We start from the raw sequence: 27,975 nt of genomic DNA, 5'->3' as shown, positions 1-27,975 counted from the left end.
ATCCCATCAGATACATCATCAACACTTTTTACAGGCAACAACCCAGCTTTGATATTTAGAGAAAGGACCTTGCTGTCAAATATGAGGAAAATCTTAAAGGTCACTTTTTTTCTTTTGCACAATTGATTTTCATCTCGTGCACAAAAAAGGCATCCTAATCATTCACCACGGAAACACTCTTTAGCCAATTAATTGTACAACAGCTATCAAGCACGCATTTGTACTAATCATACTTTTATCACTTGCCTACATGTTTGGGCGAATGATAACGTCATTTGACTGGTCTATCTTTGGGATGTGTCAGAAGAAAACTGGCACATCGAGCAGAACCCCACATGGGCACAGGGAGAACAAGCAGTCTGTGGAAGCTGGGTCACTGTACCACTCTGTAATCCATAAACCACTCTTGAAGGTCTGCTGAATTATTCATACTTGTGTGATTTCCAGCACACATCAGATGATTCTTTATTGGCCCTGAGTTCACACAGTAGTATATTATTCAGAATATCTTTGTCTCCTGTCACGTTTTGCATTGCATCTGCTAACAAAAAAGTGAGGTGGTCTCTCGAAACCTTAAATCCAGAAACACTTTGCTCATTGGATGTCTGGGTTCTTTATGGCATCTGTTTCGATAGTTATTGAAGGTTAAAGACACTGTCCTCAGATTTGCCCGAGTGGAAAATGCCTCAACAGCATTTTTGTTGGTCTTCTCAAATTCCTGTGTTAGTACATCCTTAAACTCTTTGCAAGGCTTGCAACAAAGGTGTTTTATCTTGTACCAGGGCTGACAGAAAAGCTTTCTTTGTCTTATTCCTTTCAGTTTTTATGGGGACTAGAACTATTTTGCTGACTGGTATGTAATTCTGCTGAAGATCAAGCCATGTGCCAGCCTTTGTTCCATTATGTCCCTTGCTTCACTCCATTGGTCTGTAATCTTGTGTCATGCTGTGTTACAAGCTTTACTTTCTCAGTGATGTCACCGCAGGATAGTCAGCAGTTACAGGCCAGGATAAAAGGAGTGATATCAACACCACAATCTCAATTTTTATTTCACTTGATAACATCCAGTTTCATATTTTTTCCACTGTTGCTTCATTTGAAATACAACCTTTGTACTTGTGATGCATTGTTAAGTGTGGTTGGGAGAATACATAGATTTATAACAGTAAAGGTTAACAAGAATCTCATTGTGTCATAGTGAGAGCTGTCGTCATCCCTGCTTTTCACAGAATTTAAAGGTTCAAATGAATGTTGAAAACTCTTCCTTGATATAGGGCAGGACCTATGGGGGGGGGGGGGGGGGAGGAGAAAGGCAACAATTATGGACACAATGAACAACGCTGTACTGTCTCATTATCTGTGCATGAATCATTCCCAGTCCTGCATTCACAAAACGTATACTGTTTCTTCCTACAAAGGTTCTCCACATATTTGTATTTTTTTTAAACACTGAATTAATTTCCATTCCTGTAAGAGTGTGAACTCCATGGCTGTGCCCTCAACCTTCTGCTAATGAGGCCTTAGAATCCTGGAGTCCTTTCCTAATGTTCTACGTCATGTCTTCTTGTACCCCTTCAGAAAGCTCCTTGAACCACATTCTTGGCTGCTGCTGCTCTAACTTTAGAAATTTCAGATGGGAGATGCACAATTGAAGGAAATCTGCCCCAGCTTAATCAGTTTTGCTCTTTATTCATATCACAAAATGAAAAATAAATTTCAGTTGGAACATTGTAAATTATTTAATGTTAACCAAGAACACGCTCTGTAAACCAGAGGTGTTGTCTTGAATTGGTGTTATGTTGCCTTTAAAATTACATGCATAAAGCATTTTATAAGTGATTCTTGCATGATCTTGCACTGACTGCTTCATACTAAATATAACTTGTTGGTTTTCTTTTCACAGTAAGCTCTCATGTAGAGCTTATTATAATGCAGGCTCTATGCTGGGCTCATGATGACCTAAATAAAGTTGACATCGAGAGCTACTTATTGAAAGTCTGTGGACAGGAGGAAGTCCTGCAGAAGTAAGGTTCCAAATTTCTGGGGTTTTTTTAATATAATTTTTTATTTTTCACTCTGTGAACCACGAAAATATATACAAATGTTTCTCATTTAATATACACTGAGGAATTTTCTCCCTTTTTTTCCCCCTACCCTCCCTCCCCCTTCCCACACCCCTCCAAAACCAATAAATATTCAACATATACAATACAATAAAACCATTAAACAATGTCATCACACAATTAAAAAATAAACAAGAAAAATGTGCCATCTACTTTTACACACTGGATCAAGTCATTTTGTCTTCTTATCATTTTAGAGGGTGGAGGTCTGAGGCAAGCCCTCTCTTATGTTGCATGTATGGTTCCCAAATTTGTTCAAATAATGTGACTTTATTTTTTAAATTGAATGTTATTTTTTCCAATGGAATACATTTATTCATTTCCATGTACCATTGCTGTATTCTCAGGCTCTCTTCCATTTTCCAAGTTGACATTATACATTTTTTTGCCACTGTTAAGGCTATCATAATAAATCTTTTTTGCGCTTTATCCAATTTGAGGTCTAATTCCTTACTTCTTATATTACTTAGAAGAAAGATCTCTGGATTTTTTGGTATGTTATTTTTTGTGATTTTATTTAATATCTAATTTAGATCTTCCCAAAACATTTTCACTTTCTTACATGCCCAAATTGCATGTACTGTTGTTCCCATTTCCTTCTTACAGCAAAAACATCTATCTGATAATGTTGGATCCCATTTTTTTAACTTTTAGGCCGTGATATATAACCTGTGTAACTAATTATACTGTATCATGTGTAACCTTAATTTTATTATATTCTTCATAGTTCCAGAGCATAACTTTTCCCATGTTTCATTTTTTATCTTTTATTTTTAAATCCTTTTGTTTGGGTTTATAGCTTATTTCATCCTTTTCCTTGCAGCTTAATGTACATGTTCGTTATAAATCTTTTAATTATCATTGTGTCTGTAATCACATATTCAAAGCTGCTTCCTTCTGGTAATCTCAGTCTGTTTCCCAATTTATCCTTTAAATAAGCTTTCAGTTGATGATATGCAAACATTGTACCATGAGTTATTCCATATTTGTACTTCAACTGTTCAAATGTTAATAAATTATTTCCCAAAAAGCAATTTTCTATTCTTTTAATTCCTTTTCTCTCCCATTCTCTAAAAGAAAGATTATCTATTGGGAAAGGGATTAGCTGATTTTGCGTCAATAATAATTCTGGAATTTGGTTATTTGTTTTTTTTTTCCTTTTTAAGTGAATCTTCTTCCATATATTGAGTAAATGATGCAATATATCACATCAACTTTTCATCCCACTTATAAAGTATATGTTCCAATACCTTCTCTATTTTATCTAGTTCTATCTTAGTCCAGTCTGGTTTTTCCCTTGTCTTGTAAAAATATGATAAATACCTTAATTGTGCTGCTCTATGATAATTTTTAAAGTTTGGTAACTGCAAACCACCTTGGTTGTACCTCTCTGTTAATTTATCTAACGCTATCCTCTGTTTCCCCCCTTTCCACAAGAATTTCCTTATTATTCTCTTTAGTTAAGGGAATTGGCAACGATTGAAACAAGTATTGTATCCTTGGGAAGACGTTCATTTTGATGCAATTTACCCTCCCTATCAACGTTAGCGTTAATTCTTTCCAATGTTCTAAAACTTCCTGCAATTTCTTTATTAGTGGCTGATTATTTAGTTTGTACAGGTGGCTTAAGTTATTATTTAACCTAATACCGAGGTATCAGATTGCTTGTGTTTGCCATTTAAATGGTGATTCTTTTATAAATTCTGTGTAATCCGCGTTACTTATTGGCATCACTTCACTTTTATCGTTGCTCTTGTACCCCGATATTTCTTCATACTCCTTCAATTTCTTATGTAATTTTTTAAATATTTCTGGTTCTGTTAAGTATACTATGATGTCATCTGCAAATAAACTGATTTTATACTCCTTCTCCTTCATTTTTATCCCTTTTATTTTATTTTCTGTGCTTATCAGTTCTGCCAATGGTTCTATTGCTAAAGCGAACAATGAGGGGGATAATGGACATCCTTGTCTAGTTGACCTACTTAATTTAAATTGGTTCAATACATATCCATTTGCTGTTACCTTCGCCAATGGTCCATTATATAATGCTTTAATCCAATTAATATATTTTTCTGGTAGATTGAACCTCTGTAATACTTTAAATTAATAATTCCATTCTACTTTGTCAGGCTTTTTCTGCAACTTGAGCAACAGCCACTGTTGGCTTCTTATTTCCTTCAACTGCATGAATTAGATTAATAAGTTCACGGACATTATCCGCTGTTTGTCTTTTCTTAATAAATCTAGTTTGATCTTGTTTTGCTATTTTTGGTACACACTCTGCCAATCTGTTTGCTAATAATTTCGCTATTATCTTATAATCTGAATTGAGTAGAGATATTGGTCTATATGATGCTGGTGTTAATGGATCCTTCCCCGTCTTTGGTATTACTGTAATTATTGCTGTCTTACATGAATCTGGCAAGTTTTGTGTTTCTTCTATCTGGTTCATTACTTCCAGGAGAGGAGGAATTAATAACTCTTTAAATGTTTTATAGAATTCTATTGGAAATCCATCCTCTCCTGGTGTTTTATTGTTCAGCAGCTTTTTTAATATATCCTGTACTTCCTCTATTTCAAATGGTTTTATCAGTTTGTTTTGTTCCTCTTCATGCAATTTCGGCAGTTCAATTTTAGCTAAAAACTCTTCTATTTTATCTTTCCTCTCGTTCTCTGTTTGGTACAATTGTTCATAAAATATCTTAAAGTTCTCATTAATCTCTATTGGGTTATATGTAATTTGTTTGTCCTTTTTCCTTGATGCCAATACAGTTCTTTTAGCTGGTTCTGTTTTAAGTTGCCAAGCTAATATTTTGTGTGTTTTTTCTCCCAGTTTGTAATAATTTTGCTTTATTTTCATTATGTTCTTCTCCACCTTGTACGTTTGGATTGTTTTGTATTTTATTTTTTGTCCGCCAATTCTCTCCTTTTTGTTATATCATCCCTTTTTAGTAGTTCCTTTTCCATCTTACTATCTCCCTTTCCAACTGCTCTATTTCCCGATTGTAGTCCTTTTTCATCTTAGTTACATAACTTATTATCTGCCCTCTAATGAAGGCTTTCATTGTGTCCCATAATATAAATTTGTCTTTCATTGATTCCGTATTTATTTCAAAATATGTTTTAATTTGGCGTTCTCTCTAATTCCTGCCTTTTAAGTAGAATGGAGTTTAATCTCCATCTATATGTTCTTGGTGGGATGTCCTCCAGTTCTATTGGTAATAACAGGGGTGAATGATCAGATAGTAATCTAGCTTTATATTCAGTTTTCCTAACTCTCCCTTGAATATGAGCCGACAACAAAAACATATCAATCCTTGAGTATGTTTTATGCCTACTCGAATAATATGATTATTCCTTCTCTCTTGGGTGTTGCCTCCTCCATATATCCATAAGTTTCATTTCCTGCATTGATTTAACCATTAATTTGGCCACTTTATTCTTTTTACTAGTCTTTTGTCCCGTTTTATCCAACATTGAATCAAAATGAAGGTTAAAATCCCCTCCTATCAATATTTTTCTTTGTGTATCTGCAATCTTCAAAAAAAATATCTTGCATAAACTTTTGATCCTCCTCATATATTGAGCAAATTCCAAAATTCTGAATATATCTGACACTTTATCATTACATACCTCCCTGCTGGATCTATTATTTCCTCCTCTATTTTGAATGGTACATTTTTATTAATTAATATGGCTACACCTCTAGCTTTTGAATTATATGATGCTGCTGCTACGTGTCCTACCCAGTCTCTCTTTAATTTATGTTCTACTTCAGTTAGATGCATTTCCTGTACAAATGCTATATCTATTTTTTCTTTTTTCAGTAAATTTAATAGCCTCTTCCTTTTAATTTGATTATGTATTCCATTAACATTTATAGTCATATAGTTCAACATGGCCATCTCATATCCTATTTACACCTCATTTCCGCTTCCTCACCATCATCATCCCCCTTTTCCCCATTTTCATCTGTTTTCCCTTTTTAAACTCAATGTATGACAACACATTTAAAATATAAAATACTCCAACAACTCCCACATCCAATAATCCCTTAACCCCAAATACCCCCGCTCTCTGAGTTGCCTCTTATCCCTTTCCCTTATCCACAACGCCCCTTTCCATTTGGATTGTGATTCTGCTTGCAAGTGTCAATTGATTTCGCAGTGACGGTTATTTTCTCCCCCACAACACCCCCAGAAAAAACTTTTTTTTACACATATAACAAAGTTCACCCTTTTTTTTCCCCTTACTTCCTTCTTACCCTTCTCTTTCCCTTCCTTAGTTCTTTACATATACATTGTTTTTACATCTTTATATATATATATCTATTTTATTGCCGTTCTTCATTCTTATTACATCTCTTCATCTCTCCTTCTGTCCTGCAAGCATCTTGCAAATTCTTGTGCTTCCTCCAGATCCAAGAACAGTCTGATTTGCTCCCCAGGGATAAATATTTTAAGCACAGCTGGATGTCTTAACATGAATTTATAACTTTTTTTCCATAGGATCGATTTTGCTGTATTAAACTCCTTCCTCTTCTTTTAGAGTTCAAAACTTATGTCTGGATAAAAAAATATATTTTTTGACCCTTGTATTCCAATGGTTTATTGTCTTCTCTAATTTTATTTCTTGCCCGCTCTAGTATATTTACTCTTGTCGTATATCTCAAAATTTTACGTTTTTGTTGTATCTGTGGTTTCAGAGCTAGTGTTCTGTGTGCCCTTTCTATTTCCATTCCTTCCTGCATTTCTTTCGTTCCCAGGACCTTCGGGATCCATTCTTTTATAAATTCCTTCATATCTGTGCCTTCTTCATCTTCCTTTAGGCCCACTATTTTTATGTTGTTTCGCCTACTATAATTTTCCAACATATCAATTTTCTGTGCTAACAACTCTTGTCTCTTTAATTTTTTTTATCGCTTTCTTCCAATTTTCCTCTTAAGTCATTTACTTCCATTTCTACAACCGTTTCTCATTCTTTCATATTTTCTACTCTTTTCCCTATTTCTGTCATGACTAATTCTAATCTTTGCATTTTATCTTCTGTTCTTTTCATTTTTATTTTAATTGCACTAAATTTTAGTGACAACCATTCTTTTAATGTTCTCATTTGTTCTTCAAATAAAGCTTTATCTGTATTCTGTCCATCTGTTTTACCTTCTATTTCTCTGTGAAGATCTTGGTCGTCTTCTTCCTCTTCTTCTGTGTCTGTACCTGTGTTGTGTCTTCTTCTCTTCTTTGTATCTGTGTCTCTTCTGATTTTTCTGATGAGTAGCTTGTCTCACTTTGTCAGGTCTCTTCTTGCTTGGCCTCTTGATGTTGGTCCACTTCTTCTGAGTTGCTCATCTGTCGAGCCTCCTGCTGCTGCTCCTTTTCCCGTTCACCCCGTCGACTTTCTTTCTCACCTGGTACTTCACTTCCTCTCCTACCGCTTTCCTCATCTTCCAGCTGAGAGCCCAGTTGTTGGGCATCCCTCAGCTTGTTGCACTGTGGTTGCCCGCTCCTTGGCTGAGCCCCCCTTTCGTCGGTGTTTTCCTTTACCTTAGATTGCGCAGTTGCGCATTTTTATTTGGCTCAGAGAGCCATTTTTTCAGTCCACCAGTCGGGGGGGTCGCGACTCCGCAGGGCCAGCATCAACCTCGGAGTTTGGGCATTTTTCTCTACCACTGCTCCCTGTTCCTTCGTGTAGGTAAGGCGTTCTCCTTTCTTTTTTTCCTGTTGTTTTTACTTTTTCCTTCTTGGGTGCCATTTTCTTTCTCTTCTCTGCAACTTTATCTTTTATTTCTTTATATTTTGTATTTATTGAACTTTGTCTTTTCTTAACTTTTTTTCTTCTTGAGAGGGCTGGTTTTACCCTACCGGCCTCTACTCCATCACGTGACTCCCTGTTTCCAAATTTCTGGTTGTGCATCTTCTCATTACCATGAACATGTTACTTTTCGTTGAGAAAGAACTCTTTCCATTAGAAGGTACATCATTTAGTCTGTGTGGTTATTTGAGTGCTTAATTAAACTTTTAAAAAATATTACTCTTTTCAAGTGGATTATGAATGGATGCAATATGGAATTTTAATTCCATACATTTAATAATTATTTCTGGCCTTGGTTAAAAATCTTTGTGTAATTTTTGTATTGAAGAGCTTTGGCTTTGAATCCCATTTTAAATTGAATCTGATCTTTGTTTATTTAAAATTATTGCTGATAATCCTCTGTGGAGAAAGAGAAAATACTGTACACTGTATTTGGATTTGTATACTTCCTGTCTTGTTCAAACATTCTTTAATTTTACTGCATTGGAAATGAATTTCTAATGGGTATTATAACTAAGGCATATGAACATTGTCATCTTTTGATTAAATTAGTCAATAATCTTTGAAAGAATAGCCTTCATTTTGGTGTACAGAAATCAAAAACTGTCCTCACACTGGCACTGGATGTGGCAGAGGGAAGATGTGAGGGAATAGTGAAGGGAATTAAAATTGTGGACTACTGGAAATTCTGGCTTAGACCCACAGGCAGAGTGAAGGTGTTTGGAAAAGCAATCGTCCAATCTGCATTTGGTCTCACTGATGCAGGGAAACCACAAGGAATACACCAAATGCAGTGAATTAGGTTGGACTATAGTTGGACTTCATTTTATGTTCTTAGTCTAATTATGGAATTTAAAGTAGATTTTTTTAAAATGAAATTTGTTAGTAACTGCTTTAAATGTAATTGACTGCACCATATTTAAATAAAGTTGCACAGGGAACAAGTTAAAATTGCAGTAGATTATTGTGAAAATATAAAACTGTCTGGCAAGAAACATTACAGGATTTCAATTAAACTAATAAACACACATAAGGAATCAACGTGTAGTTAGTTGTAGCCTATATTTTTGAAGTAAATATTTAATCTCTCATTAAAGCATCTGCCAAGGGTTTTTTATTTAAATAAAGTCTTTAAGTATAATTTGAAATGTCTGAAGTTCCTTTATGTATTTTACAGTAAACATTGCTTAGGAAGCCATGAGTACATCCAAAATTGCCGAAAATGTGACACTGAGATTAAGCTGCAGCTATTAAGTCACAGTACGATAAGTAGGGCTCTGGCCCGCACGGTGAGCACAATTTATTGGATGACTTTTTAATTTTTGGGATCCTGCAACATGATTCGGAGGTAATGCAGACTCTAAATCGAAACTAGCTTCAGTCTATTTTATGGTGCAAACTAAACTGAGCCTGGCACAAATTTGCTTGAATGTTGTGAATTGATGTTATGAGTGTTTTTTTTTGGCAGATTAATCAACTGAGAAATCTTTGGAGAGCAGATTAGTAAGAGCTTCACTTGTGTACAGTTACACCAGGTCCAAACACAGAGTTCCTGACATTGACCTTGGGCTTCAAGTGCAGAAGTGTTTTATTTGGCAAGGTTGATGCATTTCACTTTGGCAGAAATTTCATAGAGAAATGAGAAACCTTTACAAAACTTAAAAATATTTTCCCTCAACCATTTTTTCCAAATAGTGCTTCATTTTTTTTAAAACATGATTCATGTAAAATTAAGACTGCACTTAATTTTTTACCATGCTTTTTCTTCTGCACAAATAGCTTCAATTTCAGCCAAACATTTTTAGACCCAATTGTTTTTTGTTTCATCATTCCTTGCACCAATTGACTTGTTTGAATTTTACTGCAGAATAAGATTTTCAAATCTGTTAATTACAGTTTGGTACTTGTTGAATAAAATTTGCTAACATCTGAATATAATTTATGTAGAGTTTGAAACATGAATATGTGACTTTGGATGTTGCTTTGCTTTTATTTCTCTGCAGTTGTCACAGTTAATTGGTTGGGGAGGTGGTTTATTGATAGTATGAGGTCTGAGGTCATGCAGATTGGTGTTATTTAAACAGTTTTTTTAAATTGTCTCGGAATTCAGACGCACCTTCTTTGAAGGCCATTGAATTTATTTGAGGAGCAATCAATGAGACAGTTTCCAAAGTGAGGACAACTAATTATATGCCTCAGCAATTCAATTTGGCATTCCATGACTTGGAATTAAAATACACACCCAATTATAAACTTGAATGCAAAATTCATTGTAAAGTGTTGGAATGTTGTGTATATTGTTGCTTCCTTCATCCATCAAGATGGTTGTAGCCATCAATTGTTGATCTCATGGAAAATAGCAATGTTTTTATGTAAATGTATGCAATGAACAGGCAGAAGATGATGAGATACCTACAGAATTCACCAAGTATCTCCATCAGCTGCAAAAGCCCTTCAAAGAAATTACTACAAGGTAAAAAAAAAACTCACTAACAAATCAGCATCTTTTGAATGCTTACCTTATAAATATGTCTCTCAAATGTATATATTGTTTGCCTAGGCAACGTCTTTCTGAACTTCTGGAAGTCTATCAGAAGCGGGAAAAAGCAGTACTTCAGAAAGAAGTAAGCATTAATCTAGTATGGAGGAGGGTATTTTTGCTGCCTTAAACCAGGAGGGTATTTTTGCTGCCTTAAACCTCTGTAATACAAGAGACAAATAAAGGTGTTGATTAAAATTCTAACTTCATTCCTGCACTATGAAATGGAATGATTTTTTTTGTTTCAAAAACATATGTGGTGAAAAAAGCATTTATTGAGTAATGCTTCTGTGTGCTTGTGCATGGCTGGGAAAGTGCATTTCAATTGATCTCATGGATTAGAAGCATGAAAAAGTTTTAGAATCCGGTTTATTTCCCAATCCAGTTTCTGAAATGGAATAGTCATGGATTTGCATTATTTGTTGTGGGGGGCGGGGGGGTGGTGGAATATTGAGGATTATTCCAGAGTGCAAAGATTTTTTTTGGTTTAGATGACAACTTGTAATGCGTCAACTTGGGATGTTGATGGCTGCAGAAAGTATTGCAAAGCAGCCCAATTCCACAGGAAAGTAACCCAATCTCCTGTTATCTGGAATTCAAGTAACCAGTAATCTCAGGCAACTGGCAACAAAACAGCAGAAAATAAATAGGTAAAAAATAGAGAAACTTAAAATTGGCACACCTCGCCTCACTAATCACGGAACATGCAATCTCAAGCAATTGGAAAGTTCATTTCTCCAGCATATACCAATTCCCATAGTTGCCGGCTACCAGGGGCTTTACTGTGTATTCAAGGTGCTCACTTTATTGATTTTCTTTGTTCTCCCTGTATTATACAGTCAGTTTGTTTACATTAACTATCTGTTTACAGTTCTTTTATTTATTTACACACCGGGGTGTAGGTTAATGGGGTGTAAAATGGGCAGCATGGACTTGTAGGGCTGAATTGGCCTGTTTGTTTAATTTAATTTACATGTTTACGCTGCGTACAGTTTATATTTTGGACTACCAATTAAAAGGAATCCCCAGGGTTGTATGTGATGTCATGTATGCCCTCTGACAATAAATCTGAAATCTGGTCTAAACAAGCTGCAAGATTAGCAACCCCCCCCACCAAACCTGTGAAGGTAATATTATTTGGAGAGTGTCAATTCTTAAGACTTCCAGAGTAAAAGCACAAACTGCTGGAGGCACTCAGCTGGCCGGGTAGCATCTGTGGGAAAGAGAAACCGACCTCGTATTTCAGCTCTGAGACTTCAGCAGTTCTGAGTTTTCCGTGATAAAGGTAAAATGGCAAGAATTTCGTTTGAGCTGTCCCTATTAGCAAAATTAAACAGTAGTTTACATGGATATTATTGTAGTTTTATTATTTAAAAATGCCGATTGAATTTAGCAGCATGGATTATGCTCGCTTACGCTTGAATAAGGGGAATTTGAATGGCTGCTGATTGTATTCAAATTTTCTTTCAAATCTAAACCGGCATTCTTGATGGTATGTTTGTGTTCATCTGAAATAAAGTATGAACTTTAAGTGCCTAATATTTTCTTAAATAACTTACTTCAACAATAGGCTTGTGTAATGTGTTCCTGTGCTGTTTAATTTTTAACCAGGGAAAACAAAACAAAATTGTGGAACAGATTATCCAATCTGTAAAGGACATTTGCAGTGCATTGGATGGCGCAGAGACCAAGGCTATTACTGATGCTGTAAAGAGATTAAAACGGGTTGTTAATTTACCTAAAAGTAAAACCATTGAGGTAAGATCACCACATTTTTGCATGCGCCTTTCTGGAAAAACAAATGAATTCTCTTCCATGTTTAAGTTTATTTCAAAATTCCTAACAAGTGAAATATTTGAAGATACCTAATGGTGCTTTATTATTTCATTAGCGGGCGATGGTTTTTATCTCATTCCTCATTTTAAAGTAACGTGCAGGTGTTCAGCTGGTTAGTGTTCAAATAAGTGTAGCATGCCTGTCATATGTACGCCTTTTACTCTGGTGCCCACAGTGGGAGGAAGGGGGGGGGGGGGATGGGCAGGAAATTACTTCAAGGACAAAGCAACTTTAGCACAACACTTTTCCTCTGTGTGAACTTCATCTAATTGAATAAGGTGACGTGTCCTCTGTAATCAGATCATTGATTTCAAACTTTCTTCTTGGGCATACAATTATCCACAGCACTCTCCAAATAATATTACCTTCACAGACATTGACAGACTTACTTTATTTCTGTCTTTCAGAGTATTTACTTGATGCTTAACTTTTCTGACCGTTCAAGAACCGTTTGTTGGGGGTTGTTGATCAGATGTAGTATTCGATGTCCATTGATGTTTTTGGAAAACCTGATGTATACTATTATATTTGAGCAATGAATTCTTGAAATTGAAGAGTTATAGCGCTCACACAAGTAGCCAAATGTGTTGACAAGCTGGTAAGGTGATCAAGATTGCATCACTTGAAGTTTGGAGATTGCAGTGTTTTTTTTCAATGCAAATATGGCTGCCCAGCAGATTGGATGTAGTGATTCAAAGCTCAACTAGTTCCAGTATTATAGTTCATCACGAACCAGTGTGCTCTATCTTTGTAAAATGCAAAGTCTGAACAACCCATCCATTGAATGTGCTGGAGAATATGGACATCTATTATTGTAGTTTATCAGTGTCTCAGGAAATGCTCAATACTGATTAAGAAGTAAAATGCACCCAGTCATGGTCATTTTTAAATCAAATTTTAGACTCTTAGTCCTCTTTCCCTAACGCAATTGTATTCTGCCCAAAAGCTTTTTTTATTTCAAGCTTCGTCTACCTATCCAACCCTCCTCCACCACTGACTACTTTCAGTTTTGCAACATTCTCTGAAACTCCTGTGCTCACCACTTCTCTAGTTTGATATGTGACAAGAACACAAGGCAAAAAGAGCAGAAATGGTTCATCAGACTCGTGAAGCCTGCCCCACCATCTCATACGATCGTGAGCCCTCACCTCTCTCGTGTGAATTCTCCGTGCCTCTCTATTGGTTAATAACTTAATTGCACCCTCTTCAAAAACTTGTAATGGTCCAGCTTCCACCACCTTCCAGGTCAGTGAATTTCGTAGATTCACCACCCTCTGTGAAAAGAAGATTTAAATGTACCTTGATTTTAAATGATGGGCCTTGGAGAAGTCTCTTCCATCAGTGAAAACATCCCAACATCTACCTTGTTAAGCACGCTACAGATCTTGCATGTTTGAATAAGGTTACCCCTCATTCTTCAAAACTCCCAAGTAATAGTCTCGTGGATACCAAGGTCTCTGATCCCAGGGATTAACCTGGTAAATTTTCTTTGGATTGCCTCCAATGTAACTTTTTACCATATTCCAAGTGAGTCTTCACCAACATCCTGTACAGTTGCAATAAAACCTCCCATTTCTTTCTCAATACTTAAATAATTAATCGAGAGTCCATTTTCCGCCCACCTCTCTCCCTTCCCTTCCATTACCCTAATACCACAGGGAAAAGATTATGTAAATTAAACAAACAAAGAACCAAAAATCTATAGGCATAAACCCTTAAAGGAACCAAATTCAACTAGAAATTCAAAGTAACATAAAGTAAAATGAAAAAAGATATGAAACGAGAGCACATTGTCTGCGCCACAACTTCATTTACCTCAATCGTTCCACCATTAGAATCCAGCTTGGTCTGGATTTGTCAACTTCAGCATTGTGCCAATGTATAAGCCAATGCTTTTGGCTTTAATTTTATAATCTGCATTCAATAATAAAATGGGCCTATAGGAGGAAGGATTCAATGGATCCCTATCCTTTTTTGGGATCACCGTAATAATTGCTGTTGAGAAAGGCTCTGGGAGAGTATGTGTCTCCACCGCCTGTTCCACCCCTTTCATAAGAAGGGGCATTAAGAGATCTTTTGTACTCTTTATAAAATTCAGCAGAGAACCCAAACCTCCCTTTTCTTTTAAAAAAAATAAATCAGATTCCTTTGTAATTAAGACCAAAATGATTTTTGAATTCTTGCTTATTTTTGCACTTGACACCAAGCTTTTTGTGATTCATGCAAAAAGAATACTTAGATCTCTCTCCACTCACTTGCAATCTCTCACTATTTAGATAATCCACCTTTTGATTTCTCCTTCTTGCCTATGTTAAACTCTATTGCCCAGTTTTTAAATCTGTTTGTATATCCCTTGCGGAATATCAGCATTCTTAGCACAACATCCCATTTCACCTCTTTTCACATCACTGACAAATCTGGAAAACACGGTGTTTCTTCCTCCAGGTTGTAAATGTAAACATTGAACAATTGTGGGGAAGAGCTGATCCCTTAGGCACTCCACCACTTGCCTCTTTCCAGTCTGAAGAGGATCCATTTATTCCAGCTCTGTGTTCGTATGAGATAGCAAATTTTTCAATCCATTCTAACGTATTTGACTAGGATGACCAGAAGGGATCTTCATTTTTCCTCAACTAACTTAATTGCAGCAAATGTCTCTGCAAAAAAAAAAGGCCTCTTTGGATTGTAGCATATAAACTGGAGGATTGAGTTGAATTGAATTTTCTTTCTGAAATTCCCTTACATTCCTCAATTTAAAAAAAAGTCCTAGGATTGTGAGGTGAATGATTGCTGTCACTATGTTAAACAGCTATTATTTTTGTGCGTTTTGCACAAATGTCACTGCTGTTGCACACAGTCCACAGAGTCTATGCGTCCATCAATAACCCATTTACACTGATTGTTTCCTGTTCCCATTTTATTGTTTCCACATTTCCATCTATCCCAGTTTCCTCATACATGATTGGGACATTAAGTGGACATTTAACCTACCAACCACATATTGCTGCACTTGGGCCTCCAATTTTACTTCTTAATTGATATGATTAGAATGACTTATGATTGTTTGCAGAGATGTTCTTTCTCCATGGGATTATTATGTTCTCTTAACTGTATAAGATGCCCATTTGAGCAGAATTCTTGCAACATAATACAGTACTTCATTCTCAGTATTCATGATGCACTTCACTGGATTAAATCTGTATTTGAAATAACTCCACATTATACTTATGTTTATGATCTTTAAATCCGATGTAGTCATTTCTCATGGGGACTATTGAATGTAACATGATTGAAATAATTTTAAATGCATTAGAAAGAAATAATAGGCTGCAAGAGGAAAAAAAGCGATGTTGTCATTAGAAGTGAGTGAACTGAAATTAAGACGCTGGGTAAAGCTGTCTGAACGATGTTCTGTATTATGCAGTCCAGCAACAAGTCAGAGAGCCAAAGCTCCCAAATTTCATTGCATGTCCTGTGTGTTACTTTGCCATCAGTGGTCCACCTTTCAGCAATGGACGCTATTACTTCTGATAATGGCTGACTTTTTATATTGCATTCCCAGCCTTTGAAGCCACCTTAAAATTTCAAGCCAAATTCCAGGAGCCCTGATTTTTAAAAAAAATTGCTTCCATGCCATTCTTTTTCCGAATGACCAATAAATGATTAATCACTGCCAGAATTTATTTTTGCTCGAGAGGAAGTCAATAAACACACGGTGCTTGAATATAGGATGTTGAGTCCATATCAGATCATCGACAGTATTTACAGATTGGCCTCAATCTCTCATCGACAAGCAAACTCAGATGACCAGATACTAACTCTCAAAAATTCACTCTTACCTGGACCAATGATCAAGGCAGAGTCTTCCACTGGGAGTTAATATCTCAGATGTCTTGGTCCATTCCACATTGGGTGTTGCCAATCTTATCAGGCAGACCTGAACCACAAAAATTGAGTCACTTCTGCTCCAAGGCTCACAAGCTGCTCAGGGATTTGAATGTTCAAGACATTCACAGATATTCAAAAATTCTTGAAAATTAACAACACTCTTTTAACATCAAAAACACTTCAAAACACAATGAAGATTTAAAGTTCATTCAATATTGCAGTTAAGATAGATTCCTAGGCAACAGTTTAGTGAATTCTTCAGAACTCTGCACTCCATGAGGAGCCCAATGTGTCTTTAAGAGCAAGAATTAGCAATTCAGAAGACGAGCCTCTGGAAGTACAGAACTTGTTACATATCTGAAACTCAGCAGTTTGGAGTTGAACTGCCAGTCGTTACATGGATGATCCAGATAACTGTGAACTAAAATAAGTAAATTGATAATTTTCTCAGTGAAGAGAAATTGTCATGCTTTACCTTGTTCAATGTTCCATGTCTTAGTCTCCCCTATTTCAGGTGTAACAAAATGGTGTAGACTAAGCTTTTCATTGTATCTTGGTGCATATGACAATGAATAATCATTTCAAAAGGAACCATCTCATCCTAACTTTGGAAGCTAATTGTAATATGCTCTTCAATACAGGTCAAACCAAAAGAGAGTGGTGATGCAACAAATACAGCACAGAATGGTAAGTTATCTGTTACTGGAAGTTTTCAACCGTGTAGTAAGTCCGTTGTACCAAACACTCTGCTTTTGGGGACTATTTTGACAAATGTTCTCTTATACTATCCTTTTATCAAACAAATGCATGCAGTTGTGTATTTTGCATTATCTTAATCTATTGCGTGTAAGTACAGTGTGAGTGAAATTTACATGTCCACTGGAAATCCAGAAATACAGCTTTACTCAAGTTGTCTAATTTCAAAAAGGTGGTGGTTCTTTTTTTCCCCTTTTCCTCAGTAATATTTACTGTATTATGTTTACATGCATGGGATATTTGAATTCAGTTATTTGTTGAGTTTCGTATTTTGGATGAAATAACAGAATGCATCCTTTTTGCTGGATTAATTATAGGGAACAGATCCAGTTCAGAAGGCTGAGCAGATAGTACGTAATGTTTGAGTATTTGAATTGCATTCTTTACAGATCAGTTTTCAAAATAAGAACACAAAATGTTGGATGTATTCAGCCAAATCTGCAGGAGAAACAGTGAGTGCTGGAGGGCAAAGGCCCTTCATAACTGGGAAGGAGACAAACTAAGTTTGTTAAGATGCAGGGAGAGAAATAAACAGAGAATGTCTCTGGGTTAAACTGGTGTGACCAATGTTACCTGGTCAACCAGTAGATGGGAGTTAGAAGGTGAGAAAATAGACAAAAGAATGTTGGAGCTGCAAAACGCAGAACAGGAAGATGTGCGAAGTCAGGGGAAAAAGGTGTGCAATCTATAATTGGTTTCTCCAAAATGAGTACGCTAACCACAGTTCAGCAGATTGGAAGAAGCGCAAGACCTGGAAAGGCTGCTTCGGTCTCTAGATTGAGGTATTGAAAGAGGTGAAAGGGAAAATGCCTTAAAAAGGGGGCATGTTTGGTGAGTTTGGAAGAGTGGAATCCTGAAGAGAACCATGCCTGAAAAATGCCGAAAAAGTAAGAGAGAGCAAGATGTGTCTGGTGGTAGAGCCTCTTTTGAAGCTGACAGAAATGGTGGAGAATAATCTGTGGAAGGGGAGGGCCAAGGGAACTTCATACTCATTTCATCTTGGAAGAGATGAGTGAGAGCTTTGTTGCAAAAAAAAAGATAACCTCCAAGTCAGTGACTTTGTTAATAATAGTGGAGTAGAGTCGTGGTTCAGGAAGAAGGAAGAGATACTTGTATGGAAAGCATCAGCAGAGAAAATTCTGCAGAAACTGCATGGTCCTTACAGGAGGGAGGCAAGGATGAAGAGTGGTTGATGTAGCTGTGAGAGAGACTTTCGGCTTGTGATTCACGTTAGTCGCTAGCCTGGACTCGTTCATGGTTATAGCAATCAGGTTGTTTTTTTTTTGAAAATGGCACTATCATGGCTCTCCTGAAATTCACTGGTATGTCTCGTTCTTTGGGCGTCAAACTAATTCTTGGGTCTAGAACTCCTGAGATGGTCTCCTCCCAAATTATTGTTTTATGTTCCTGACATAACCTTTGATTTTATGTGAGTCTGATCTGTACTAGACTTTGTGTAATGTCATGTGTGCAATATAATTGGCATCTAACCAGTGTCATGCTTAGCCAATAAATTCTCAATTGCATATGGACAAAAATTGCTAATACAGTATTCACCAGAATAGCCATGAAACACAAAGAAAAACAAGCACATTAAAATTAGTATGTTTATGAAGGAACCAGTGGATTAATGTTTTTGTATTGTCTGGTTTCTTGAAAATAATACCAACAGTATACAATATTTGGCTGCTTAATTGTAAATTTGGCAAAATAAAACCAAATGTCTACTTTCTGGCATTCACCAATTATTTTTCGTTAAAACAAAAACCAAATTAACGCAGCACAGCCACACCCATAATAAAGTCAATCTTAAGTAATCCTGTTAATTGTGAAACAAGATGCCTTGCTTCCTTCCAGTATTAGTTCCATTTCAATACTACATATCTGAATGAGCTAAAAGGTTAAATATAATATAATGCAATAGTTGTAAAATTCTTTCTTTTCCAAAAACAAGACAATAAGAAAATTGGATGTGATCAATCAGTTTTGGAACAAAGAACTTTTATATATACCTGGAAAATGTCTGGTAATTTTCACACGAAATTTAATTAAGGGAAAGTAAAACAAATTGTGGGATCTGAAGTTAAAAGCAGAAAGCGCTGGAAATGCTGAGTGGGTCGAGCCAAAACTGTGGGCAGAGAAACAGTTAACACTTCCAGTCCAAAGCCTTTTGTCAGCTCTGGAAAGAATGATAAATTAATCATATTTCTGTAATTAGCCCATAGGGGAATTTGTAGCACAATTTGTACATCATAGGGGAATTTGTAGCACAAGCTACAAATCAGCGCAGTCAGACCAGGTATACAGAGGTGACGATAAATGAATTTGTTGGAACAGGAAAATTCCTTGTCTATTGGGCATGAGATTGTTTATTTGCATAATTCATGCTGCACATGGTTTTGTTACATTTAGAAAGTATGGGGACAAAGATGTATCTTATTTTTCATAATGAATCCAAATTTATGTGAATTCATCTTTGGTAATGAACAAGGTAAGAGTATTTGCAAGGTTATTTCCCTGAACATTCTCTTCTAAGGCAAAACATGACTGGATAATGTCAATGCATGGATTTAAATAAGAAGACATTTTGTGCTTCTGATTTCAGGATCTTCACCTGCAGTAAATCCTCTGAAGGAAGGTATCCATGATCTCAGATTGGCTGTCTATGACCTGCTACAATTGTACTTGAGTTCATTTAGCAACAGCTCAGATGCCTCTGGGAATCTGCCACAGAGTACAAAGTGCACAAAAGAAGCACGGACTGCATTAGAACATCTGCAATTCACGCTGTTTGCAGCACATAGAATCCCAGGGATATGGGTCAGCAGGTGAGTGTTGAGGAAAGTTTGAAAGATGATCTCAGTCATCCTTTCAAGTCTGATCAGTTCAGAAATGCTTATAAAAATTAAATGAACATGTAAATAATATGAAAGATATGAAACAGGTTACCTCAGTTGCTTCTTAATTTTCTGCCTTTTAGTACAGAAATTTGACCTTGATTTTGAAATCCCTTTTGTGCATTCTCCGCCAAAAAAAATAAAATGACTATAAAAGTCTGGAACAGAAAATTATGGCAAGAGCCATATGTGTAATGGAGATTGGCCTGTTTGAAATGAGGCCTGAAAGCAGTGAAGTAAATTTACAGCTTCTCCTCAATGCATTCTTTTAGATTGATGTATATTTAAAACATCACCATGCAGTGAGATGATTTAAAACCATCATTGAAACATATTTATCATTTAAAATAATGATCATATCTGAGAATTATAAGCATTACAAAATTTAATTTAAGTTTATTTTTTCTTTTCTTTGGCTTGGCTTCGCGGACGAAGATTTATGGAGGGGGTAAATGTCCACGTCAGCTGCAGAAATGTTGTTTCTATTTTGTATGAGTCTCTCTGGGAATTTCTGTCCCCAACCCCATCACTATTATTATTATGTTTTTCACCAAGCAGGAAGAGGCAGGATAGTCAATACAGTGCATGTTTCCAAGGCACTTTAAAAGTGTGAATTATTATAACACTGCAGATGTTCTCTTATCATGGACTGAGTGCTTTGCCACATGACACTGATCATTTTTCAGACCAGAAACCTGAATCAGAATATATTGTCATGAACATGTCACAATATTTGTTGTATTGCAGTACCATAACAGTACAAATGTTGCTATAAATTGCATTTCAAAAATAAATACTGCAAGAAAATAGGATAAAATGAGGTGGTGTCTGTGGTTCATTGTCCATTCAGAAATCTGATGACAGAGGGGATTGTGCCACTGATTGCTCGTCTGCAGGCTCTTCTATCTTTTTTCTGATGGAAGTCGAGCGAAGAGGGCATGGCCTGGGTGGTGGTGATAATTGAGGATAGAGGCTGCTTTCTTAAGACACAACCACCTCTCGATGAACTCGGTGGAGTGGATTGATGCCTATGATATCGCTGGCCGAGTTCTTCCCCACTGCCATCAGATTCCTGTACAATCAATGAGCCAAAGACCCTCCCTTAGTTTGACTTTTCGTGCACTATTTTTAAAACATTTTTTGTAAGGTGGTATATGAAGGTTTGCATTGTGACGCTGCCACAAAACATCGGATTTCGTGACTTGTTCGTGATCATAAATTCTGATTCTGATATCAGTGAGCGAATAGGTGAAGAACAAAATTTGAAATGGGAGATTTTTTTTTGTGAGTGTAGAGGAGTGGAATTAATCACAAAATAATTGTTCAACCACTGAAACATGGTAGCCAAGCTTTTGTTTTACTTTTGTTTCTTAGTTATGGGGCTATTTTTGTAATAAAATGTGATTCCTTTTCATGTTTGGCCTTTAAGAGATTGAGAGGCTCAGTTTACTCGTTAATCGATATCTGTGTTTGTATATGTAAACCATTGTTAATACAATCCTGATCTCTTTGTATCATTCTTGTGTTTAGTAATCTGAAACGTAATAAAAAGATTGAAAAAGAAAAAAGATTTTAAAAAAACATGATCTTATCCAATAATAGTTTTTCATTCATAAATGATCAAATATTTGGATATAATTCACTCTCTCAGTAATATTGTACTGGAATTAGGAATTGATTCCATTCATCACTATTGAAATTTGATTTATTATCCTTTTGAATTTTATTCCCCAGCCTGTAATCAGAATATGCTTCAGTTAAATGTAATTTTTCTGATCTTTGGTGCATTTTTCTCCTTAGTTTTGAGAAATACTTTCTGATGTGTTCATTGACACACAATGGGAAGGATCTCTTCAAACCAGTACAATCCAAGAAGGTTGGGACATATCGCAGTTTTTTCTACCGCATCAAATGGGATGAATTGTGAGTACAGAGTATTTTCTGCTTCGCTTGCACAAAACAGGCCTTGAAATGGTGAGAATTTGTATCAATAGTCAGTAGCCTTTACAGAAAGAGAAGTAATAATGCTTCAGGGCACTGAACTTTGACAAGTCATTGACATAAAATATTAATTGTTTACTCTCACAATTTGTGTTGCCTGATTTGTGAGGCATTTACTGCATTTTCTCTTGTATTACTTTGACCTGTTGATCGTATCGACTGATTTTTAAAAAAAAAAATATTAACCCTCTTAGAAATGCAGGCAAGTTTAATATTTTTGCATTTGCTATTCAATCTCCTGATAGTCCTATTAATTAAAAAATCAGTTTTTGTCTTGTCCAACTGTTAACTACTGGATCTGTAACTTAACATTCTTTATATGCCGTGACATCTTTGGAGTTGTTGGTGACCAGTTTTAAAAGTTGTTGTTTTAAATGATGATACGCAATTTTGCAATTCTGTATCTTGTGTTAGAAAGTGCATTATCAGCATTTTGGATGAGGACTGGTTTGATTGCAATCTATGTTCATTGATTATCTTGTTGACAACCCTGGTTTAAGCATGGAATAGAGAAATCTGAAAACTGGAGATGCTGGAGTCTTAAGCGAACAAAGAGAAGCTGGAGCAACTCAGCAGGTCAGGCAGAATCCATGGATAGAAATAGTCAGTCAAATGTTTGAGTGGTCACCTTGAGAAACACCTGAATTGTTGACTGACCATTTCAATCTATGGATTCTGCCTGACCCATTGAGTCCCTCCATATTTTAGTTCAAGCATGAAGAATGATTGTTTGGATAAGGTACCAGAACCTGATTTGATTGTGTCAAATCGTATTGGTACTATGCTTACTTCCTGCAGGATAAATAGGATCAGATAGGAAGAGGAGCTAGGGCAACAGATATTGACAAGGGAGAGATGTGGTGGGGGAAGATGGAAGAAAAGATTAATATTCCACTTTGGTTCTACTTGTATAAAGATTAACTGGAACACGATGATGAATTTCAAGTTCTTGATTCCTGAACTTTGTTAGAATGCCATGAGCAGTGATTTTAGTTTCCCTTTCATACAACAATGTATGGTTGCAGTATGAATATCAATGTTACAAAGGTTGTTTTTTCCTTTCTAATTTTAATTTAATCTTGCCATCCACATTTAATTTTTCCAAACATGGGATTCTTTACTGGTTGACCAGTTACATAACTCTTGAATTTCAAATCTTTCTGAAAAAGGAATTATTTCAATATTTGTCATTTTCTCTCCTATTAAGTTTTGCAATCTTTAAGATTGGCATGTTTAATTTGTATTAATAATAACTACCTCTGAGTGATTAAAATAATGACAGGAATGGGAATGATAGGAGAGGAACACCTTAATGGAAGAGATAACATTAAGAAATTAAGTCAACATGGATTTCCAGTAGAATAGAAATGAGTTCACTCAAGTTGACTACATTTACAAAATGGTCAAATGCTTGCATAATTGTCAGCAAGGAACAAAGTTAGTGGAAGTCAATTTTTTAAATGCTCTGAGCTTCCCATAGCTATCTTTTGCATTGACCTGTAGAGATGTTGAGCAAATAAAAGATTTGAAAGAGCTGCAAAGAGTGATTTGTGGCTTTCAATTTGATCTATCATTGTTAACTACTGAGTAAATTTCCACCCAGGTCTTCAGCAGGACCAAATCAGTTGTTTCCTTTTGATATTGTCAGCTTTCTCTCCTTGCAGTTTGAGTCAACCTGCAGGGAGATGGAGCTGTCAGTGAGTATAATAACCAAGGACTTGCTGTTAAGCACTAAAAGTTTATTTTCACATGTACCAAGGTATAGTGAGAATCTTGCAGGTTGTCCAGCTAGACATCCCAGACATGGTACAACAAGCAAGACACACTGCACAAGTGCAGTTACAGTCAAAGATAAGTTGGCACAGAGCAAAGGCAACATAATTTTACCAGCGTGACATTCGTTCAGGTGTCTGATGGAGGAAAAGAAGCTGTAATTGAATTTAGTGATGCATCATCTCACACTTGTGAATCTTTTTCCCAACGGGAAGGGGGTAAAGAGAGTGTGGGAAGGGCCTTTTAATAATTGGTTGTTTTTACAAAGCAGCAGGGAGTGTCGATGGAGAGGCAGCAGTTTTGTGTCGTGACCTGAGCCAGAGAGTGTTGATGGAGGGGCAGCAGTTTTGTGTCGTGGCCAGAGCCAGAGAGTGTCGATGGAGGGGCAGCAGTTTTGTGTCGTGGCCTGAGCCAGGGAATGTCGATGGAGGGGCAGCAGTTTTGTGTCGTGGCCTGAGCCAGGGAGTGTCGATGGAGGGACAGCAGTTTTGTGTCGTGGCCTGAGCCAGGGAGTGTCGATGGAGGGGCAGCAGTTTTGTGTCGTGGCCTGAGCCAGGGAGTGTCGATGGAGGGGCAGCAGTTTTGTGTCGTGGCCTGAGCCACGTTCACAACCCTCTGCAGATTCTTGTGGTCTGACACCTTAACAGTTCCTATACATGCAGTGACGCACCCGACAAGATGCTTCGCGATGGCACTCCATGATTGTTCATTTTAATGTTGGAGAGAATATAATGTATTTCTTTATTATAAAGAGGCGTAAACATCTTTTTTTTAAATTTGAAGATTAGCAAATTTAAAAAATATATATATTCTCATTGTGCTAAATTTCGATGACCCCCAATGAATAATCCAAGTAATATACAACTATTGGATTGATGGAGTTAGGGTTTTCACTACTCTTGAGTAGGAGCAACTTGAATGTTCATGATTCTGAGACAAGGTCAGAATTTGGTCGTAAAAGCAGAGCTGAAGTTTCCCATTAAAACTGGTGAAACCTTATTTACTTTTGAATTTTTTTTGTTCTATTCAATGCACCGTTTGACATTTTTCCAAATGTCCCTCAGTTTAAGTTAGTCCATAGAGTTGCTTTGAAGGCCTTGACATTATCAATGTAAGTTTGTCTAGTTTCCAGCCTGACAGGTCAAGTAAGCATTGCCTTACCAGAAATTTATTGCCATTGCCTTCCAGAATCAGCTTTCCTGTTCAGATTTCACAGTTGGCCCTTGAATCAATGCTGAGTCTTAGGTTGTACGGAGTTCCAAATCCCTCAGCAGCTGGCTCACCAGACTCTAACAAACAAAGAAAAGGACCCGAATACCTTGGCCGAGTCTCGATGCCTCTCTTTGACTTTAATCGGTAATAATCTATTCCTTTTCATCTTCTTGATGCAACGTGATAAAGTGGGTGACTATCCAGTTTCTCCATTATTTTTCAGGATTGTGCTGATCTTCAGCGAGGCAGATCCATAGGGAATTACTAGGTTTCTGTCGTTCTGCACTATCAGGATATCCACATTTGACCACCTGGCTGAATCCAGTGGCAGTTCCTGACGGCACTGAGGCAAAGGGCCAAATTCATTTTGTATCTGGCTGTTCACCTCTATGCCCAGTCACAGATGGAATGTTCCCCATTTAGAGTTAACCACCTTCAGTTAAAACTAAGGAGAAGCCAAGTCGATTGTTTTATTTTCCTTATGTTTATCTTGGATATGTTCAGAACACATTTATTTTGAACATTTCATATTGTTTTATTGAAATGTAGTTCAACTATTTTTGTATATTTCTGATTATTGGAAATGTGCAGAAACAATAAGAAATTCTTTCTTTCTGACCAGATGAACTGAAGGAAGACCATTGAGGTGGTCTTGCTGCCTGAGGTCTTGCTACTTGTAGACTGTTCCACAGTGTGGGGTTACCTCAACAGTGACTCCTCCAAGACCTTGGGACTCAGGTCGCTACACCTGTAAGGTGCAGTTGGATCAAGCTCAATTTGACCTATTATGTTTAATGAAAACAGGTTTGTCCTTTGCCTTCCTATCTGTTTAACAGTGTGTTGACAAGTGGAAGGAAGTTACTTTGTCTCTGGACATTAGACTTCGCTAATCCAAGTGGTGGGAACAAAAAGGGGAGCTCAATGGAGAGAGTTTTGTTGCAGGTGAGTTTAGCTCAGAGTGGAAGAAATTTAATCTGTAAAATTGTTCTCTGGCAATATTTTTGACTCCATGCACTTGTACTTATCTGGTTTGACTTTTTGCAATTAATAACTTAAAATGACACTTTGTTAGCAAAGGGAGGAATCTACCATTTTTAGAGACTGATTAAGCCGATTTTATTTAACTGAGTAAAGTTTGATAATGAGCTTGTCATAAGTAAGTGAAAAACGTACATATGAAATTTTCCTTGTTGCAGCCAAACAGATTACAAATGAATGACCAAAACTGAGGACTATTTCAGTTAAACTTGGTAATGCTGACTTGAAAATTTAAGAGGATAACAATAAACTTCAATGATACCCCCAATACCATAACAAAGTTTCATTTAATATCAAGCTGGCTTACACTGTTTTCTCTCAGAAATGTAGCTGTATGAGCTTCTTTTTAGATTGAAACAAGTACCCATATTTCCTTGCAAGCAAGTCATTACACCTTACGGTTCATTTAATAATCACCAAAGACCTTTGCTTTAATAATTTGAAACGTAAAAATAAATAAATAGATATATATATATAATATTTCTAATTGCAGCTATAAATTTAATTTAATATATCACGGTTTTACTTTGTGTATATTTTGTTGTATGCAGCAAGGAGCACAAGACGGCAGACTCTAAACTTTACCTTCATTTTTAACTCAGGTGGATTTTCCATCATTCGCATTTGACATTGTCTACTATCCTCCAGAGTCCAGTCGAATTGTTGAGCTTGGATTTGAAACACTAGATCAATGTTTCCAGAAACAACTTCTTGGTGTGTTTGCTAAAGACTTGACATTTGAGTACGTTCAGTTTTATATTTGATTTTGCTATATATTCAAGACTCCATTTATTGCAAGGTTTTTAAAGTGTAGCTTATAAAGTTCATAGTGATTTGGATGTTAAATCATTAAGTTTTTAAAATATTTTTATTAATTTTCAGCAATCATAAGTTTGTAGAGTACAATTATGGAATGTGTTGCAGAGAAAAGATGAAGAAAACCACTACAAAAGTAATCATACATACAACCACAATAATAAAGAATGGACAGAATAAATTTAAATTTTCCAAAACCACTACCCCTAAACAAGGATGAAAGTTAATATTGATAAAACAAAGTAGCTCACTCCTGAAGTGAGACAACACTGTGCCAAAATTCTGTATTAACACTGAGCCTAGAGATTATGGTACTTGTCCATGAACAGGCCCCATAACATTAGGAATCTAATGTTTTAATTGCACACCTAATTTTTTTTTTACAAGTTTAAACAGGACATAATGTCCCTTAGCCATTGTGCATGAATAGATGGGGTATTATCTTTCCACTTAATCAAAATAGCATGTCTGGCCAACAACGAAGTAAAAGATAAAATGCAACATTTAGCTGGAGTTAGTAAATCATCAGTTATGGATAAATGAAATGATCATCCTATAAATCTTTTCTTTCTTTGGCTTGGCTTCGCGGACAAAGATTTATAGAGGGGGTAAAAAGTCCACGTCAGCTGCAGGCTCGTTTGTGGCTGACAAGTCCGATGCGGGACAGTCAGACACGGTTGCAGCGGCTGCAGGGGAAAATTGGTTGGTTGGGGTTGGGTGTTGGGTTTTTCCTCCTTTGCCTTTTGTCAGTAAGGTGGGCTCTGCGGTCTTCTTCAAAGGAGGTTGCTGCCCGCCAAACTGTGAGGCGCCAAGATGCACGGTTTGAGGCGATATCAGCCCACTGGCAGTGGTCAATGTGGCAGGCACCAAGAGATTTCTTTAGGCAGTCCTTGTACCTTTTCTTTGGTGCACCTCTGTCACGGTGGCCAGTGGAGAGCTCGCCATATAACATGATCTTGGGAAGGCGATGGTCCTCCATTCTGGAGACGTGACCCACCCAGCGCAGCTGGATCTTCAGCAGCGTGGACTTGATGCTGTCGACCTCTGCCATCTCGAGTACTTCGACGTTAGGGATGAAAGCGCTCCAATGGATGTTGAGGATGGAGCGGAGACAACGCTGGTGGAAGCGTTCTAGGAGCCGTAGGTGATGCCGGTAGAGGACCCATGATTCGGAGCCGAACAGGAGTGTGGGTATGACAACGGCTCTGTATACGCTTATCTTTGTGAGGTTTTTCAGTTGGTTGTTTTTCCAGACTCTTTTGTGTAGTCTTCCAAAGGCGCT

General features: G+C 36.7%; 1 protein-coding gene and 1 long non-coding RNA gene across 10 annotated transcripts in view; one reads left to right on the top strand and one right to left on the bottom strand.

Moving 5' to 3' along the window:
* The window catches only part of pik3c2a (phosphatidylinositol-4-phosphate 3-kinase, catalytic subunit type 2 alpha), a 161,849-nt gene that overhangs the window by 95,782 nt on the left and 38,092 nt on the right, over positions 1-27,975 (top strand). For all 9 annotated transcript variants that reach the window (XM_069898227.1, XM_069898189.1, XM_069898184.1 and 6 more), the window contains 11 exons: positions 1,904-2,024; positions 9,115-9,226; positions 10,331-10,410; positions 10,498-10,561; positions 12,088-12,234; positions 16,842-16,887; positions 19,562-19,784; positions 21,654-21,776; positions 24,816-24,983; positions 25,676-25,781; positions 26,480-26,619. In XM_069898227.1, coding sequence (XP_069754328.1) covers positions 1,904-2,024; positions 9,115-9,226; positions 10,331-10,410; positions 10,498-10,561; positions 12,088-12,234; positions 16,842-16,887; positions 19,562-19,784; positions 21,654-21,776; positions 24,816-24,983; positions 25,676-25,781; positions 26,480-26,619 — 1,330 coding nt within the window. The remainder of the gene's footprint in view (positions 1-1,903; positions 2,025-9,114; positions 9,227-10,330; positions 10,411-10,497; positions 10,562-12,087; positions 12,235-16,841; positions 16,888-19,561; positions 19,785-21,653; positions 21,777-24,815; positions 24,984-25,675; positions 25,782-26,479; positions 26,620-27,975) is intronic.
* LOC138743265 (uncharacterized) lies at positions 7-16,488 on the bottom strand. The gene is made up of 3 exons (XR_011344763.1): positions 16,152-16,488; positions 13,461-13,586; positions 7-1,282 (listed from the first exon to the last, which is right to left on the bottom strand). It is a non-coding gene; the product is annotated as an uncharacterized lncRNA (long non-coding RNA).

This window comes from Narcine bancroftii, chromosome 1, assembly GCF_036971445.1.
Source record: "Narcine bancroftii isolate sNarBan1 chromosome 1, sNarBan1.hap1, whole genome shotgun sequence".
Lineage (NCBI taxonomy): Eukaryota > Metazoa > Chordata > Chondrichthyes > Torpediniformes > Narcinidae > Narcine > Narcine bancroftii.
The sequence above is the reverse complement of the archived record's forward strand: the minus strand, read 5'-3'. Positions and strand labels throughout refer to the sequence as shown.